At 41.3% G+C, this 18575-nt stretch overlaps 1 protein-coding gene across 1 annotated transcript in view; it reads right to left on the minus strand.

Moving 5' to 3' along the window:
- The window catches only part of LOC131251320 (protein CLP1 homolog), an 87087-nt gene extending 70130 nt beyond the window's left edge, over positions 1-16957 (minus strand). The window contains exon 1 of the mRNA XM_058251977.1: positions 16673-16957. Coding sequence (XP_058107960.1) covers positions 16673-16846 — 174 coding nt within the window. The 5' untranslated portion in view covers positions 16847-16957. The remainder of the gene's footprint in view (positions 1-16672) is intronic.
- Positions 16958-18575: the final 1618 nt, after the last annotated feature.

Raw genomic sequence — 18575 nt, forward strand, 5'->3', positions numbered from 1 at the left:
TAAATTCACGTGGGCACACGTATGCATGCACAGGAATGCTCTAGTGCATTCAGAACACTATAAGTTATAGTGCTCCTAGTTGAATCGGTTCACTTGGACAGTCTAATCAACTCATTTGCAAGCCTTCAAGTGAATAATCACACATAATGCTATCCCAATGGATTGCATGAATCCACTTTCACCATTCAGAGGACCAAAAAGGGGTTCCATGAAGATTCTAAGGCCCTCCACTAAAGTGATAACACTTACCAGAAGCCCCCAAATAATAATAATAATAATAATAACTTGGGTATGGATAAATTATGCCAAAATTACTCACATCAATATGAATAGAGAGATTTACTTGGGAGGCACGAAACATGGTGATCTAACTTATTCATCTAGTAGGTCCTATCATGAATGCCCACATGAGAGAAAAAAATATATATATCATGCTGATTAGGGATATCCCCATCGTCCATAGAACTTCATATATGAACCATTGTGTCTAACTCACTACTGTATGCCTATATGGTTAATGAGATTTCTACCATGTGGCCCATCTGCGGCAGAGCCGAGATTAATACAAGCTACCAAAATATCGTTTAATGTGGTGTTTATTTAAAAACAAGGCAATTATTTATCCATGAATATAAAACTTAATATCCTTGATATTTCTCTTCCTACAATGTCTTTATGATCTTCTTGATTTTCTATGTTGTAACTGTGTTGTTTTATTTTCACATTGGTTCAATAGCTAATTTGAAAATTCTTGGTTTATTTCTTTGCTTTGATTTATTTCATCCCAACTTTTATCATCCTTCTATACCTTTGCTCTAACAGAGACATCATGCACACGCCCCCTCTACGCACGTATTCGAGGAAGAGGCGGGCGCCGCTTTCGATTTGAATCGACAATGACATCTTTGGAGGGCCTCATAATTAGGGGGTTGCATTATGGAGCATTGGAGTGGACCCGATCATCACATAGATTCTACCAACGGATCTCATGATCGTGGCCCACTACTTTAGATGATCTAGAATTTTGAGTTTTAACTATTTTTGTTATTAGAAACTTCATGAACAGCTTTAATTGCTTAGATTAGTTATTTTATTTGATTTAGCTTCGGTATTAGTGTGTGCACATGGCGCAAAGGTAATTTTGTATTTTTTGGGTTTAGGGTTTTCTTATAAATATACCAATCCCATGTAAGTATTGCAATGATATTTTATGAATAAAAATTCCTGCGTTTTCTTTCTCTCTCCCTCTCTTTGGGTTGAAGAATCGAATTGGGTGCGAAGCCCTCCCTTCCTCGAAGGGTTAACTACCATGGTGCGAAGCCACATCTGCTCTAAATCACTTCCATCTTCCTATGCATCACCTCCATCACCCTCTACATCCCTTTCACCATCAGTTTCACCCTTCTTCGCATCCACGTTTTCTCCTACAGCAATGCACAAGCAGATTTTCAGATTCTGGCCCATCTGAGGGGCTGAAACTTCAGTGGAGTACTACGCACAACTCATGTGCCGAATCGACGTGAGATTTGGTATGGAGACGGCCCATCCCTGGCCAATCCTAGCCTAGAATCGGTTTCCGACTTTGTGGGCCCCACACACGTGTGGACGATCCGTCACACACGTGCGTCCAGGCCCATCTGTTGTCCAGCGCACATGGCTCATCCCAGGTTCTCTTTTTCCTCTATTTCCTACTCTTTTGACTAAAAGAAAAACCCCTCAATCCAAATCCCTAACCCTAAAGAGTCCCAAATCCCAATTATCCCCAATTTTCAAACCCTAGATTTTCCCCCAAATTGAAACTTAGTGAATCTCTTGAGTTGGGAACAATCCTTTGCAAGAATGGATGATTCTTACACTCCTTCGGGCTTGTTTGGCTTATAATTTTATTTGATCCAGCCCTAAAGTTGTGTAGGCTTGGACCCCCATAGATTCCCCTTTTTGAATGTTTGATAGTATGATGTGGAATTTTGTGACTGTTTAAAATTGGTATAATCTCAAGCTTGATCTCTTGCATTCCATATTTAATTTCATGTCCTGCATCAAATTTGGTATCAAAGCCCAAGGTTTTCATAGGGGAATACAATGCATGATTAGGGATTGTTTCATATTTTTTTTTAATGCACCGCACCCATTCAGTTAGGGCTGTTTAGAGGTCCATAATTCATGATATAGGCTACTGAAATTTCTGTTAACAGAAAGTTAGCAATTCACATTGCTGAATTTTCTGTTGTCCATTTATTTTGACAGCCATATTGCTGGATTTTTGTAGAGTTTAGTAATTTCGTCCATATAGCGTCCTATAGATTCATCTAATGTCATTAGGGTACATATATAGGAGTCTAGGCACATATAGTTGCATCTTAGGACCCCTTGAGTTGTGTAGTGCATGCCCACACGTACTGGATGCGACTTTGGTCTGCACCCATCATGAACACCAAGCAACTTAACGAGTCTCTAAGAAGATTAACTCAAAAGTTGGATGCCATGGATGCGAGCATCAAAGCATCTTCGCAGCAGGTTAATAATCGTTTGAACCAATTAGATGCACGCGTCCATCAAGTTGAAACCTCCACCCAAGCAAACACCACCATTAGTGAAGATACTCAATCTCAGGCAAGTGGTCAGGAGGATAGACAAGGAAATGGGAGTGGCCAAGGAAATGGTCATGGGCGCACACCTATGCACCCACTCTGCAAGGGGCATCGTGATCATTATGACCCATATGCGCAACTCCTCAAGGGAGTTAGGGTAGAGGCTCCTACGTTTAATGGCCACTTGGACCTTAAAGCTTTTTTAGATTGGTTGGAGGATATGGACCATTGTTTTGAATGGTACGACATGTCGAATGCTCGCCGAGTCCGATTTACTAAGATGAAGCTTGTGGGCCAAGCAAAAAGGTTTTGGACTACTGTGGAACGAAAGAAAGAAAGGTTGAAGGAACCCCCAATAGTCCATTGGGAAGAAATGAAAGAAATTCTAAAGGAGAAGTACCTTCCTTTCTCTTATCACTTGAGGCTGATTGAAGATGGACAGTCTCTTTTACAGGGTTCCATGAGTGTGGCTGAATATATTGAGAAGTTCGAAGAGTACTTGACCCAGTGTGAGGTTGAAGAGGATCCCATGCTCACTCTTGCTCGATTTAAGACGGGCCTCCGTTCTGACATTATGAGAGAATTGCTCGCCAAAGACATAGACACCCTTAAACAGATGTATCAAGTGGTGTTGGAGGTCGAGCAATACCTCAAGGTACCTGTGGGAAAGCGGTTTGAGTCCCGTGATTCTGATGCTAAGGCCAACCCTTCTGGGGCTAAGCCTGGCACTAGAAATCAATACAAGCCTTCCGGTAGTTCTCAGTCTAGGCCCAAGGATGATAAGGGTAAAGGAATTGTTGGGTCTAGCTCATGTAGAAGCGATGCGACTAGGTGTTTTAGATGTCAGGGGTTTAGTCACTTTGACCACCAGTGTGGCACAAAAGAGGGCACCAAGGTGTTCTTTATTGATGGGAAAGTAGAAGTAGTTCCCCCAGAAAGTGACAGTGAGGAGGAAGAATACGAGCCAGTGGAGAGCCCTAGTGATGAGGAAGAGGGAGCGCAAGAGACTACGACACTCGCAGTTGTTCGTCGCCTTTGCACAAGCAAAGAATATAGACGATTGGCGCTGCAACACAATATTCTATACTTACACAAAAATGTGGTGATAAGAGTTGCAAGATGATCATGGATAGTGGTAGTTATGCCAATGTGGCATCAACTAGCACTGTGAGCCGTTTGGGCTTGAAGCTTGAAGCCCATCCTCAACCCTATAGAGTGTCTTGGGTTGACGAGACTTCCATTCCAGTCTCACACCGTTGTTTTCTTCTTATTCAATTTAGATCATATAAAGACACGCTCTGGTGTGATGTTGTTCCCATGGATGTTGGCCACATCATTTTGGGTAGGCCCTAGCTCTATGACAGGGATGTCATCAAATTTAGTCATTCGAATGTGTGTACATTTTGATGTGAGGGCAAAAAAGTCAAGCTAAATCCTCTCCCACCCAAGAACACGACTGTAAAGGAGTCCACCACAAAGAGTGGTGCCAGCGGCCCGAAGGAATTGAAGGAATCGAAGTCCAAGTCTAAGTCTCTCCATATTCTAAATGCCAAAGACTTTGAGCGAGAGACTGACTCGAACTCGATGATGTACGCCCTTGTGGCTAGGGAGAGTGCACCAGAAGCTAGTGTAGAGTTACCTACTGAGACCATTCCGGTAGTGGATGAGTTTCGTGATGTCTTTCCTGATGTTCTACCGGATAAGCCTCCCCCTATGAGGGATATATAGCACGCCATTGATTTAGTCCCTGGGGCGACTCTACCAAACCTCTCTCATTACAGAATGAACCCAAAGGAGCATGCAGAAATGAAGAGGCAGGTTGAAGAGCTCTTAGAAAAGGGTTTCATTCGAGAGAGCATGAGTCTGTGTGCCATGCCCGCCCTTCTTACACCTAAGAAGGATGGCATATGGAGGATGTGCGTTGATAGTAGGGTCATCAACAAAATCACAATCAAGTATCGGTTTCCCATACCACGTCTTGATGACATGTTGGACATGATGGGCAATACTACTATCTTCTTGAAAATTGACCTCAAAAGTGATTATCACCAAATCTGTATATGCTCTGGCAACGAGTGGAAGACGGCCTTCAAGACGAAGGATGGGCTATACGAGTGGCTAGTCACGTCTTTTGGGCTGACTAATGTCCCGAATACCTTCATGCGTGTGATGACCCAAGTGTTGAGGCCCTTCATAGGGAAGTTCCTGGTAGTCTACTTTGATAATATCCTGATTTATAACGTGACCAAGGAACAACACCTCAACCATTTAAGGTAGGTTTATGGGATCCTTAGAACCGAAAAATTATACGCCAACCTAAAGAAGAGTGCGTTTATGTCTAGCAATGTTATCTTCTTAGGTTTTATTGTGTCAGCTGAGGGTGTATCGGCGGATCCCGAGAAAGTCAAGGCCTTTATCAATTTGCCTGAACCCCACAATATTCACAAGGTGCGTAGCTTTCACAGCTTGACTACCTTCTATAGGCAGTTCATTCGAGCCTTCAGTTCCATTATAGCTCCCGTCACGGATTGCATAAAAAAAATAGAGTTTCAATGGACGAAGGCAGCCTCGAAGGCCTTCAACGAGATAGAGGCTACGATGACCGAGGCTCCAGTCAGGCGACTTCCGAATTTTTCGAAAGCTTTTGAAGTCGCATGTGACACGTCAGGAGTTGGTATATGAGTACTTAATCAGGAAGGGCACCCTGTCGCCTTTTTTAGTGAGAAACTGAATGAGGCGAAGCAAAAATACTCCACCTATGACAAAGAATTCTATGTGGTAGTACAGTCATTGCGCCACTGGCGTCATTATCTATTATCGCAAGAATTCGTCTTGTTCTCAGATCACGAGGCCTTGAGATATCTGAACTCTCAAAAGAAACTAAACCCTAGGCACGCCAAGTGGCTCCAGTTCCTTCAAGACTACACTTTTGTGTTTAAGCACAAGGCCGATGTAGAGAATAAGCCTGCCGACGCGTTGAGTCGTCGAGTAGCGTTACTTAATTCCATGAGTGTCAAAGTCATGGGGCTCGAGCTTGTCAGAGAGGATTATTTTGAGTGCTTAGATTTTGGAGTTGTGTATACATCGTTATTAGAGGGTCCGTCAGGAGCTAGTAGTGAGTATTTGATATTGGACGGGTATTTGTTTAGGAGTGACCGTTTGTGCATACCTTGCACCTCCCTCTGCGATTTTCTTGTCTGGGAGTTACATTCAAGAGGGGTCGCAGGTCATTTTGGTCGAGACAAGACCATTGCCCTAGTGGAGGATAGATTCAATTGGTTAAGCCTCAAGTGAGACATAGCCAAAATTATAGGGCAGTGTCGTACTTATCAACTGGCAAAGCAGAAAAAGAAGAATACGGGGCTATACACACCTTTGCCAATTCCATTTGCCCCTTGGCAAGACATCAGTATGGACTTCGTGCTTGGGCTCCCCAAGACTATTCAAAAACATGATTCCATATTTGTTGTCGCGGACCGTTTTTCTAAAATGGCCCACTGCATCCCTTGTTCGAAGACCCCTGACACATCCCATGTTGCCAAATTGTTCTTTAGTGAGGTTGTCAAACTTCATGGGTTACCCAAAACCATAGTATCTGACTATGACGTGCGGTTCATGAGTTATTTTTGAAAAACACTATGGCATATGATGAGTACTGAAGCAGGACAATTAATCACTTGCTCTAAAAGCTCGAACTGTTAGAGTATGGCGAATTAATCCCTTTATCTCATAGCCTAGGCCCCACATCTCATGGCTTAGGACATCGGTCGAACCCCCCTCGTGGGCCCCAAATCACATGGGTACCGCCTGACACGGGCCACCCACCCTGAGTGTCCCCGCATCCCACAGGCTATCCCACTCAAGCCCGGTGTGAAATGCGCATTAATCACCCCCGGTGAGGAGTCTCGAATACGAGACTTCTCCCATGTGCCCCGCCCACCCCGAGTGTGCCCCTGCATCCGACGGGCGACCCCACTCGAGCCCAGTGTGAAAACGCCTCTGCATTAATCACCCCCGGTGAGGAGTCTCGAACACGAGACCTCCCGCTCTGATACCAATTTAATGCAGGACAATTAGCCACTTGCTGTAAAAGCTCGAACTATTAGAGCATGGCGAATTAATCCCTTTATCTCATAGCCCAGGCCCCACATCTTATGGGTTAGGACCTTAGCCGAACCCCCCTCGTGAGCCCCAAATTACATGGGTACCGCCTCACACGGGCCACCCACCCCGAGTGTGTCCCCGCATCCCACAGGCTACCCCACTCGAGCTCGGTGTGAAATGTGCATTAATCATGCCCGATGAGGAGTCTCGAACACGAGACCTTCCCCGTGGGCCCCGGCCACCCCGAGTGAACCCCTGCATCCCACGGGCGACCCCACTCAAGCCCGGTGTGAAAATGCCCCTACATTAAGTACTAGACTCCAATTTTCTTCTACCTACCACCCTCAGACTGATGATCAGACTGAGGTGGTCAACAGGAGCCTAGGAAATTTGCTCAAGTGTTTAGTGGGGGAACACACCAGGACTTGGGACACTGCACTATCTATCGCCAAGTTTGCATTTAATAGTTCTGTCAATAGATCCAGAGGTTTAAGTCCTTTTGAAGTTGTTACTGGTTATAAAACTAGAAAGCCTATTGATCTTGTCCCAATGTCCGTCCCATAGGCCATCAGAGTCTACAGAGTCCTTTGGACATCATATTCATTCATTGCATCAAAAAATCAGGCGAACGATCAATACTAGTAATGAACAATACAAATTTTCTGCAAACCAACATAAATGATTCAAGGAATTCAATGTAGGGGACTCTGTGATGGTCTACATCGGGCCAGAGCAGTACCCTCAGGGAGCCGTTTGGATCTCACGATCGTGGCCCACCACTTTAGATAATCTAGGATGTTGAGTTTTAACTATTTTTGTTATTAGAAACTTCATGAACGGCTTTGATTGCTTAGATTCGTTATTTTATTTGCTTTAGATTTGGTATTAGTGCGCGCACATGGCACAAGGGTAATTTTGTGTTTTTTGGGTTTAGGGTTTTCTTATAAATATAGCAATCCCATGTAGGTATTGCGATGATATTTTATGAATAAAAATTCAAGCGCTTTCTTCTTCTCTCTCTCTCTCTCTTTGGGTTGAAGAATCAAATTAGGTGCAAAGTCTTCCCTTCCTCGAAGGGATAACAACCGTGGTGCTAAGCCATATCCGCTTCAAATCATCTCCATCTTCTTACGCATCACCTCCATCACCCTCTACATCCCTTTCACCATCAATTTCACCCTTCTTCGCATCCAGGTTTTCTCCTGTAGCAGTGCACAAGCAAATTTTCAGATTATGGCCCATCCGAGGGGCTGAAACTTCGGCAAAGTACTACACACAACCCATGTGCTGGATCGACGTGAGATTTGGTATGGAGACAGCCCATCCCCGGCCAATCCTACCCTAGAAGTCAGTTTCCGACTTTGTGGGCCCCACACACGTGCAGACGACCTATCACGCACGTGTGTCCTAGCCCATCTGCTGTCCAGCGCACGTGGCTCATCCCAGGTTCTCTTTTTCCTCTATTTCCTTCTCTTTTGACTAAAAAAAACCCCTTAATCCAAATCCCTAACCCTAAAGAGTCCCAAATCCCAATTATCCCCAATTTTCGAACCTTAGATTTTCCCCCAAATTGAAACTTAGTGAATCTCTTGAGTTGGGAACAATCCTTTACACTCCTTTAGGCTTGTTTGGCTTTTATAATTTTATTTGATCCGGCCCTAAAGTTGTGTAGGCTTGGACCCCCATAGATTCCCCTTTTTGAATGTTTGATAGTATGTAGGATGTGGAATTTTGTAACTGTTTAAAATTGGTATAATCTCAAGCTTGATCTCTTGCATTCCATATTTAATTTCATGTCCTGCATCATGTTCTTGTTGATTTCGATGTTGCTAATAGATTTTTATTTTTCGCGTTGTTTTAATGGTCAATTTGAAGAATCTATTTTTTTTTTTCCTGCTCTGTAATTTCTTTCTCTACATGTGACATCTATATTCTAGTACCGATGCTGCAACTAGCTTTTGGTTTGATTTTCACCAAGCTTTGGTAACTTATTTTAAGGGTATTGATTTCTGGGGTTTTAGCACTGAGAATCACTCTAGTGCTTCTCCTTCTGGGTCTCTAATGAGGACATGGACAACCAAATGCTGATGAATCATGTTGATATACATGTTGAGGAGTTTTGCAATGGATTAGAGCAAGGGGAGGAGCCTAAATATCCTCTATAATGGGCTAAATACATAGGTCCAATGGACCACACACTGTGACACCCGTGGTACATTTTTGGGTCCATAAAAGGGTCGTTTGGTGGCATTTACCTTAAGTTACAATTTTTATCTTATTTTTGGATGAATTTTAATTTATTTTACTTTGCTCATGTCTCACTTAAGTAGATAAGGATATTTTAGTCATTTTCCTTTAAATTAATATTGTAAGGCTGAGATTATAACAACTAGCCCATAGTTTATGTTGGATGTACAGCCCAGATTAGTGTTACGGCTTCCCTTTTGTTTTCCTCCATATAAAAACTCAATAAAGAGAAGACATCCAATAAGTTCTGGGGCATTTTTCCTCTCTAAAAGCCTTAGGGGTCAACCCTTCTCTAGGGTTTCTACAAGTGCATGTTTTCCACGAGTGGGGAGTGTGATCTGGGACATCAAATTAGTGAAAGCTTTGATTATTCATTGGTTATTGCATTGATTTTCCTTTCTTTTCAAGTGCAAGAATCTCTATTCTTGAAGTAGATGTATTTGGGTGTGATTTGGTGCTGGGATTTGACATAACTATACGGTTGATGAATATTGTTTGTTAGCTACACAAGATTTGGTATCAAAGCCTCCACTACTGCTATTGTTTCATTCTTGCATAACTTTCTTATTCTACGATCATGCCGTGCAGATGTAGAGGTCTTGGTGCACAAGAAATGGATAAGGAAGATGCATACCCAGTAAAAGAGAGATTTTCCATGCAAAGAAGCCAAGCATGTAGGAAGTAACAAGTCAATCTAGCTAGTGGCTCGCAAGCAGTTGTGGAGGAGCAGCCAGTTGACGATGAGGGTAAAACCATAGAGGAAACACATGAAGCAAAATATGACATTGACAGTGGAGACAATGGAATATATGGGGATAGTCCATAGACATTGGTGATCTAAAAGGCTCTTCTTGCACCTAAGTCACTTAAAGAATATGGATGGTTAGGGACTAAAATCTTCTACACGAGCTATACAATGAATGAAAAAATCTGTAGAGTGATCGTCGGTGGGGGCAATTGCGAAAACATCACTTCAGAATAGGCCGTAGAAAACCTCCAGTTGAAGACCAAGAGACACTTGGCTTCTTACAGTCTTTCTTCGTTTAAGCAAGGGAATGAAGTAAAGGTTTCCCATCATTGCCTAGTTTCATTCACTATTGGTAAACCTACCACAACAATGTGTGGTGCGACGCTGTCCAAGGGATGGACGTTGTTAAGCCGACCATGACAAATACAATTAGCGGACCATTCACGATGGTTGGAAAAATACATACACCTTCATGAAGGATCCAGGCGAAACCTGCAACAACGGGGGCCGTCAGTCTTCTATCCCATGCAAAGTTTCTGGACAAAATTGAGAGCCATGATGTGGTTTATATGTTGATTGAAAGATGCTAGTGTTGCCACACCTATGAGGAAGCCGATGGAAACCCTAGTGAGCAAATAGAAAGAAGTAATCTCAAATGAGCTACCTCTAGAATTATCGCCGATGAGGGATATCCAACATTGCATTAACTTTGTGCATGGGTCGAGTTTACCCAATTGGGCAGCCCACAGGATGAGCACGAAAGAACATGATGAGTTGAAATGGAAAGTCACTAAATTAATAGAAAAGTGGTACATTAGCTCCTGAACGGATGACACATGGAGGATGTGCATTAGGTGGAGGACATGTCGCACCTAAAACGACGATATGGAAGAGCCCGTGTGAAGTCCTGAAACTATTAGCTCCTAAAAAGGATGACACTTGGGAGGATGTGCATCAATAACAGAGGAATCAACAAGATCACCATAAAATATCAGTTTCCGATACTCCATTGTCCTTGTGCTGCGGAAGTGTGATCCTCCCTTTCAAATGGATTCAGCATCCCCTAGGTGATGCCAAACTCGATCCAAGGTTTCCCGCATGTTTGCCATGGAGTTTGTCTCGAGGAGGCCCCTAGAGCTATGTGGAGATTGGCAGTGATGACCTCCTTTTGGGCAATCTGGCAAGAAAGGAACTAGCGATGCTTCCAAGGATCTTGTTGCCTCCAAAACGATGTTTATCCAAATCCTCACGAACATCCAAGAATGACTCATAGAAAAATCAAGCATTCCTTCATTCTTGAGATGATTTGGCTTTCTAGTTGGCTCCTCTCTTGTTGTTGTTTTGTAGGTCTCGAGTTGTATAGTTGCATAGGTTTTTGTTTTGCTTTCTTGTGTTTTCTTCTTTTCTATTTTTCTTTATCTTTTTCTTTTCTTTTTTGAGCTTTTCTCTTTCAATATATTTTGTTTCATTCTTCAAACAGAGAGAGAGAGAGAGAGAGAGAGAGAGACACTATGTTGTGTGCACAGCAGTGAAGAGATGATAAGAAAAGATGTGGGCCTACTCTTGTGCTTGATTGAGATCGCATTATATCGGCAAACCATCATCGCCATCGAATCAGGTAAATGAATTGGCTTTTCTACCCCTTGTGTGTAAGGTCGTCAATGGGTCAAGTTGGCCCAATGGGCTTCCAGACCTTGCCCGTATCGGGTCTAGTCGGGTTTGGGCTAGAGTATTAGGCCCGAGGGTCAGATACGAGCTTAAAACTCCAACACGTTTCTTGAACGGGCTAGGCTTGGACTTAGTTTTCCAAAAGCCCATCAAGCCGACCCGGCCCTTAACCAGTTCAAAATTCGAAACTCGATGAGGTTTGGGCAAGCGGCCATCACCGTGGATTTGCTCCCTACAGGTGTGGGTTTGACTCCCCTCATCGGCATTACCCTATACACGTGGTTGTGGGTGATTGTGTGTATCCGCAGGGAATAGTCTCGCCTTAAAGTGGGCGAGGACACCCTGTGTTGTCCAAAAAAAATTTAAAAGTTTTCCATCCTTTCAAATTCAAATTTCAAAATTTTATGCTCTCTCTCTCTCTCTCTCTCTCTCAATGGGAAGAGGAAGGGTAGAGTTGAAGAATCTTCCCTGCTCCCTCCCCCATCCACATGTGGGTTTTGCTTTTGAGCAATTAATAAAGTGGGCTCACGCGTAGAGTGTCGAATGTTGAAACTGACTTTTGAAGAAAGCATTTCTTTGTGATATTGAGGTGGCTCTAATCATCTTCTCCAATCAAGGAAAGCTCTATGAATTTTGCAATAGCTCCAAGTAAAAAAAATCCACAAAAAGTGAAAATAAATAAATAAATAAACCAACTTGTTTCTAGCTTCTGATTCTTTTTTTGTTCCGTTCTTACCATTCTTCAGTAAATCTGTGATTGGAATGCATCTATTGGTCTCGAATTCGACCACGTGGGACGCATGTGTTTTGCAGGCATGCCAGAACCGATTGTGTCCGATTCAAACTGTTACCACCGACCCCTGGCATCGAGATAGAGTAGTGCTTGGTCATGGTTTGACCATCCGTCTATTCGGCCAATTGTCGAGCGAGATACCAAGCGATTTGCGAAGATTGGGGCTCTTCCTCCAATGAGTTCTTTTTTGCCTTGGGAATCAAGGACTTTCAAAGGTGCAACAATTGTTGGTTTAACGGAAATAGATGGAAGAAAAATATGAAAATGAGCAAGACTTGCCATTACAATGGGATCACTAACCTGACTGAGAGCAACAGGGTGCTTTGTGGAGCAGCGTGCTGACGAGCAAGGTAAAGGCAATGTCCCAAATTACAACTATGGTCGACCCAGCGTATGAGTGTAGGTGGGCAAATCCTAAGGCTAAGTTCTTCCTTCAGAACCGACATGTAGGAACAGATGAAAGGGAATTACAACTACTGACTACAACTAAGGTCGGTCCAACGTAAGTGCAAGGACAAACTGAACTACTCCTAAAAACTAAACTTATCATAGCTAATGAGAGGCAATGTTTTAAATATCAACGATATCGACCGATATATCTTGTATCCCACATGTGCGATACAAAAACACACAGGTAATGCCGATATATCCCACATGTTTGATTCGGTGAGCATTTTCAATTTATGATACATTTTTTTGTTGAAATTATGTTAAATCAGTGTCAAATGGTTGTGAATCCATTGGTTCTTCATGTTTTGCACGAAAAGTCATAGAGTTGGAGCTTTGATTTCAATATCCATTAGTTCCTCATGTTCTTCATATTTTTTATTTTAAATTTTCCTTCAACAACTGTCAATTGAGACTAATTTCGAAGTATTTAGGAGTGTTTGATGAAATGATCATCACGTACACTCAAAATGTTATGCATTCAATTTGAATATAATTGCATTAGTTCAGTCAGACAATGCATTGCTCAGGACCCTATACAAAGGAAACCTATTATTTGCACTTCTTTTTTAAGATGCTATGATTTAAAAGTGTGTATTAAGGTCATTTTTAAGAAAAGTATGTGTTAAGGCCTTTTTTAACAATCCCGTAAGTTTCATTGAAAAATTCAACAAATTTCCCAATGTTTCCCAAAAAGTGATAAATTAAATACAAATGATATATCCCGTATGATAACCGATATGTAGTTATATCCCAAGGATGCGATACATAACGCAATACCAATATTTCGAACACCGATGAGCAGTGGAGATAATAAGCTAAGCTATGATATATAAACAGCATTGAGCTGGTTGATTGTTGATTGGATTTTGGGTATGATCGTGGATCCTTCCCTTCGTATTTTCCTTCCCTATTTATAGCCTTCTTGGTTAAGGTGCGAGGATAAATACTTGTCCATGTGGTGCCTTCGCATGTAACTAGTTGTAAAGGAGCAATTATCTTTTCACAATCATGTTTTGCCTTTGTCGAACACTTAAAACGTGCCCCAGTGATAACGTAGCCCTAACGGTTATTCGTATTTATCCAAAGATTGCATAAACGCCAAGTTTTTTTTTTTTTTTTTGAAGACACAGGGTGTCCCCACCTCTTTTTGAAGTGAGACTAATCCCTGCGGATAGATAAACGCCAAGGTTCTCCAAAGATATGACATATCTTCCATATATCCAGTGCATGCTTAAAAAGATATCACATACGCCACGTGGCTTTTTCTACACCATTGATCTAGTTCTACCAGATTTTGGTACAAACAGCATCAAAGCTCGTGAATGTGAGTTTTCATATATTTCATAAATCTTTATGATGAACTAAACAACTCTCTCTCTCTCTCTCTCTCTCTCTCTCTCTCTCTCTCTCTCTCTCTCTCTCTCTCTCTCTCCATTCTTCTACTCTTCAAGTTTCAAAAGCAAAGGCACTTAATTACATCATGCAAAAGCCACGCCTTTCATTCCTCTCTCTCCGAGTTCAGGCTCGGGCCAAGCTCAAGCTGGATTATTTTGGCATGTCACGGGCCTGGGCTGGGTTTGGAAATATGTTGAAGAAGGCAAGCCGGGCTTGTACAAAGCTTGGCCTAGCCCTAACCCGGCCCATTGACACCCCTACTTGTGTGGTTAACTTGCGTGGTTTTCATGCTTCGGCTCACCTTTTTGGTCGTGTAATCGCCTCCCTCAATCTGTAGTAATAACTCAAATGTAATGTGCCACGCTATTCGCATGCACCCAACAGGAGTAACAGAGCAGTAATTGATGCAATTCCAACAAGAGGAAACAATAGAAATTATTAATGACTTTATATTGTCCCACACAAGTCCACCACACGAGAATATACAGCGATTGATGCATTTATGACCACTATGACGCGTGTGGCATTGCACAACATTGGCGCACAGCAACACAACACTTAAACGTCATAAAATACATAAATTTATTGTGCAACTACACAAGTATTTGGATATTGCCTATAATTTTAATAATTTACTGTGGGTATCACCTAACTAGCTCCATGGAGAGATTCATTTAATGTCCTTTCGACTTTAATTGCTTCTGCTACGCCCAATCAATTAAGTAGAGCTTTCGGGCTGGACTTACAGTGACCATAATTCCCTTCATGCCAATTTGCTTGAGTGATGTGATTTTGGATCAACAATGATGATTGCGCATGAATAAAATTAAAATCAAGTGTCTCAAATGTGTTTCCGATTAACTAATATAAAACCCTCTCTCACTTAATGTAGCGACAACTACTCGTGGTTGTTAATCAGTTTTCTAAGATGGCCTATTTCCTACCATGTTATAAGACATCAAATGCCTCCCAGGTTGCTAAGTTATTCTTTCAGGAGGTTGTGCGACTTCATGGAGTACCTAGATCCATCATGTCTGACAGAGATACTAGATTCACTAGTTATTTTTGGAACTCTTTTGCATCTTTTGGGTACGAGGCTCCAATTTTCTTCAGCATATCATCCCCAGTTAGATGGTCAAACAAAGGTAGTGAACCGTAGCCTAGGGAATTTGTTGAGATGTCTGGTTGGAGACCACAAGACCTCGGACATTGCTCTTCCCATAGCAGAGTTCGCGTATAATTCTTTAGTGAACAGGTCCACAAGAATGAGCCCGTTTGAAATTGTTCTAGGGAAATTGTTCAATCATGTGTTTCAGTGACTCCACTTGTGTTTTTTCAAATTAAAACACTATTTTGGTGAAGAAATCACAATCCACAAGTGGATTCAGACCAGAACCCCAAAGCTGAGAAATTTTTAATTACACTTAAAATCATTTTCCTTTCAATGGTTTAGGAAGAAAACAAGTATAAATCCATATTGATGTATGATTTTCATGCAGTAACATGGATTTGAATCAACCAATTTCGATTTTGAAGGTAGAAAATGGAAGAAATCCAAATTGCTTCCACTTTCACCCATCAAAATTGCAATTTTAGTGTGGAGAACATATATATTGATAAGTTTAGGCTGATCTATAGTTTGCACACTCTTTTAGGAAAAGTTAAAATAATTTAAAAGTTGTTTACATATACAGATAAATGCAGCAAATAGATTAGTGCGTTAATTTCTATTAAATAATTGAATGGTTTATTTAAATTTAGGAGCATTAACAACATATTATTTTTATAAAAATCTAGTTATGTGGAACGACAGTATTACAGCCACCTTGGTAGGTATGGGGCCGACAGTTTCGAGCTGCCTTGTAACTCCATGTGGATCTAAGACAAACATATATGCCTATTCTTTTTAGTTACTGCTTGTATTGTATGATATGTGAATGATATGAACTCAATATTATATAATTACAACACTTATTTTTTAGCATAATTTTGTTCCTTTAAACAATGGAAAACTTTAACTTGGGGATTGTTTGGAGTTTTGATTATGCAACCATGTCCCTTTTAACATCTCCTGAAGTTTCACTACAAAAATTCCACCATTTTCCTAACGTTCCCCAAATGTTTCCCTAATATTATGATGCAATACAAGAAAGATGGAATATTACAAAACGTTCCCCCTGATGTTTATGTATCCCAAGGGTGGGATACATAGTGTGATACAGATACATTAACATTGTTCGGCAATAATGACGATGGTAATGTATGCACATGTGTCTATCAAATTGCATGATAGCATAGTACACCCAACCAATACAAAGCATAGCTTGAAGGGAACAAGAATGCACCATAGAACCTATAGATTATAGAATCAAAGATTGAAGGGAAGATGAACGTGGTCAGCAAAAGAATCTACAGATTCCCAACTTGATAAATAAAGCTCGAACAACTCCTAAATGATGGTGGTGGCAATCATGCTACTAATATGTCATCAAAATAGAAACGAGGACCACTATTTACAAAAATATATTTTGATTCATATAACCCATTTTCAATTCCCAAAGTGGAAAACGAATCACGCCGCAAAAAATTCATAAATATTTTCTTTACTATCTTTCTCCTTTAAATGAGAAGAGAGAGAGAGAGAGAGAGAGAGAGAGAGAGAGAGAGAGAGAGTACGGCGAATTTGTGACGAGGGGGGAAGGTGAGCCAGTTTTCGGGAGGGAGCTCGGTTCCAAAGATCTCAGCAGTGCCAGAGAGGAGACGCAGTCGAAGTGAGGTTTCCATGCCTACTTCTATTCTCAGCTCGCTTTCCTTGGCCAGCTTAAACTGTCTGCTCGTCCCTGTAGCCATCTTCTCCTCTCTTCTTTTTTCTAATCTTTCATAATCGCCGCTCCCTCCACTTCCAACCTCAAAACAAATACCCAGCGAGACTAGGAATCCGACCCTTCCTCTTCTCCTCAGTCCTCTCCTTTATATTACTTTTCGTCTCCTCTCTTTCTAAGGAGAGCATGCACGTGCATAGGCACGTGCCTCAAGGAAGTGTCTGTCATTGCCGTCCGACCTTGCAGAAAGATTGGGCCAGCTATTTATATGATGGCCCATACTTTACAATCAATGGCCAATTAACGGTCTGATTTAACGTACAGTTGCCCATAGCAGTAGATCAACGGTTTGGATGAGCAGACCATGGTGCACGCGCAAGAAACTACATGCCTGACTGCCTGAGGACCACATCCTGTAAGCCCTGTTGTATACTCGTGCTGCGTACGACACTTGATATGTGGGCACTCAAATGTTGTACACGTGGCACATCATTGTCGTAAAATCAAAATCCCAAATATTAAATAGGACTGTTGGATATTTTCATTGTTAACCATCCAATTAACGTCCACCAATCGATAGTGAGATAATCATATAAGCTTAATTTCTGGTTCATGCATCTAAACTCCGGGAGATTTAGCATAATCCGGACCGTTTAATTTGACTACTTTTATGCTTGTAATTGTTATGGGCTCATTTTCTCAAGGGATCGTTTGAATGCATGTACTTAAGTTGTGAAGGGATTACAGGGTAATGTCACTACGGGAGCTACTTGGATGCATCTATTTGCCTATAAAGCCTTTGGACATAAAATATAACTTTTACCTGTAATATAAAACCTAGTAAAATGCTTTATATTAAAGTCTTTAAGGCTAAAAAGACGACATTATACATGTTAGGATGTAATAGTTAATGTCCAGTCATGACACGTGGGGCCCATTATAATGTGTACTGTACATTCAATCTATCCATCGTGTACTTCCCTTAATGCTCTTCTGTGGCCCTAAAAAACAATTTGTCCATTATCAAATGGACCACACGAGGGAAGGATGAGAAGTCCACCATTAAAAACTTCTAGATTGCATTTGAGGCCACTATGATGGGTGGAAGACATCTAATCTGTTTATTGTGTGCATGCTTTAATGGCCTCTTAAGGCTCTGGAAAAAAATCAAGTATTTCTTATGTAATTTTTTGCAAATTTTGGAAGGTTCACCGTCCAAGTTCTCTAGTGTAAATACCTACTTTATTCATCATAAACATTTTACAGGCTAGTCAAACACACAATTTATTTCCCTATAAATAGATTACCACTTAAAAGCCAAACGGAATAGCATACAAGCTGATTACATCGGAAACTCTTTTCAAGTGTAATGTGTTTACAACTAAAAAAATCACAGGCATCCAAACGACCCCTAAGTTAGTTTTGCAAGCTAGTTTTGCATAAGTACCTTGTCTTGGTCGTTACTTGATAAGCAGATAAGTATGTCCAATAAACAATGTACTTATTAATAATAAAAAAGTCAACAAGTTTATTTTGTTTTCAACATTTACATAAGTAGTTTTTATAGGTGCTTATACTTAAAGCATGTTTAGTATTGTCAAATTTCATAGTTATGGATGGATCACAAGCACGCTCCATTATTCTTCGACAACTCGTGAAGATTAATGGAAAACCGACTCAACATTTCAAGATTGGCTCAACATCTCAAGTGTTAAAGACTTTGCATGGTTCAAGATTGAAGTACTCTGTATATGTCA

Source organism: Magnolia sinica, chromosome 7, assembly GCF_029962835.1.
Source record: "Magnolia sinica isolate HGM2019 chromosome 7, MsV1, whole genome shotgun sequence".
In the NCBI taxonomy this organism is placed as follows: domain Eukaryota; kingdom Viridiplantae; phylum Streptophyta; class Magnoliopsida; order Magnoliales; family Magnoliaceae; genus Magnolia; species Magnolia sinica.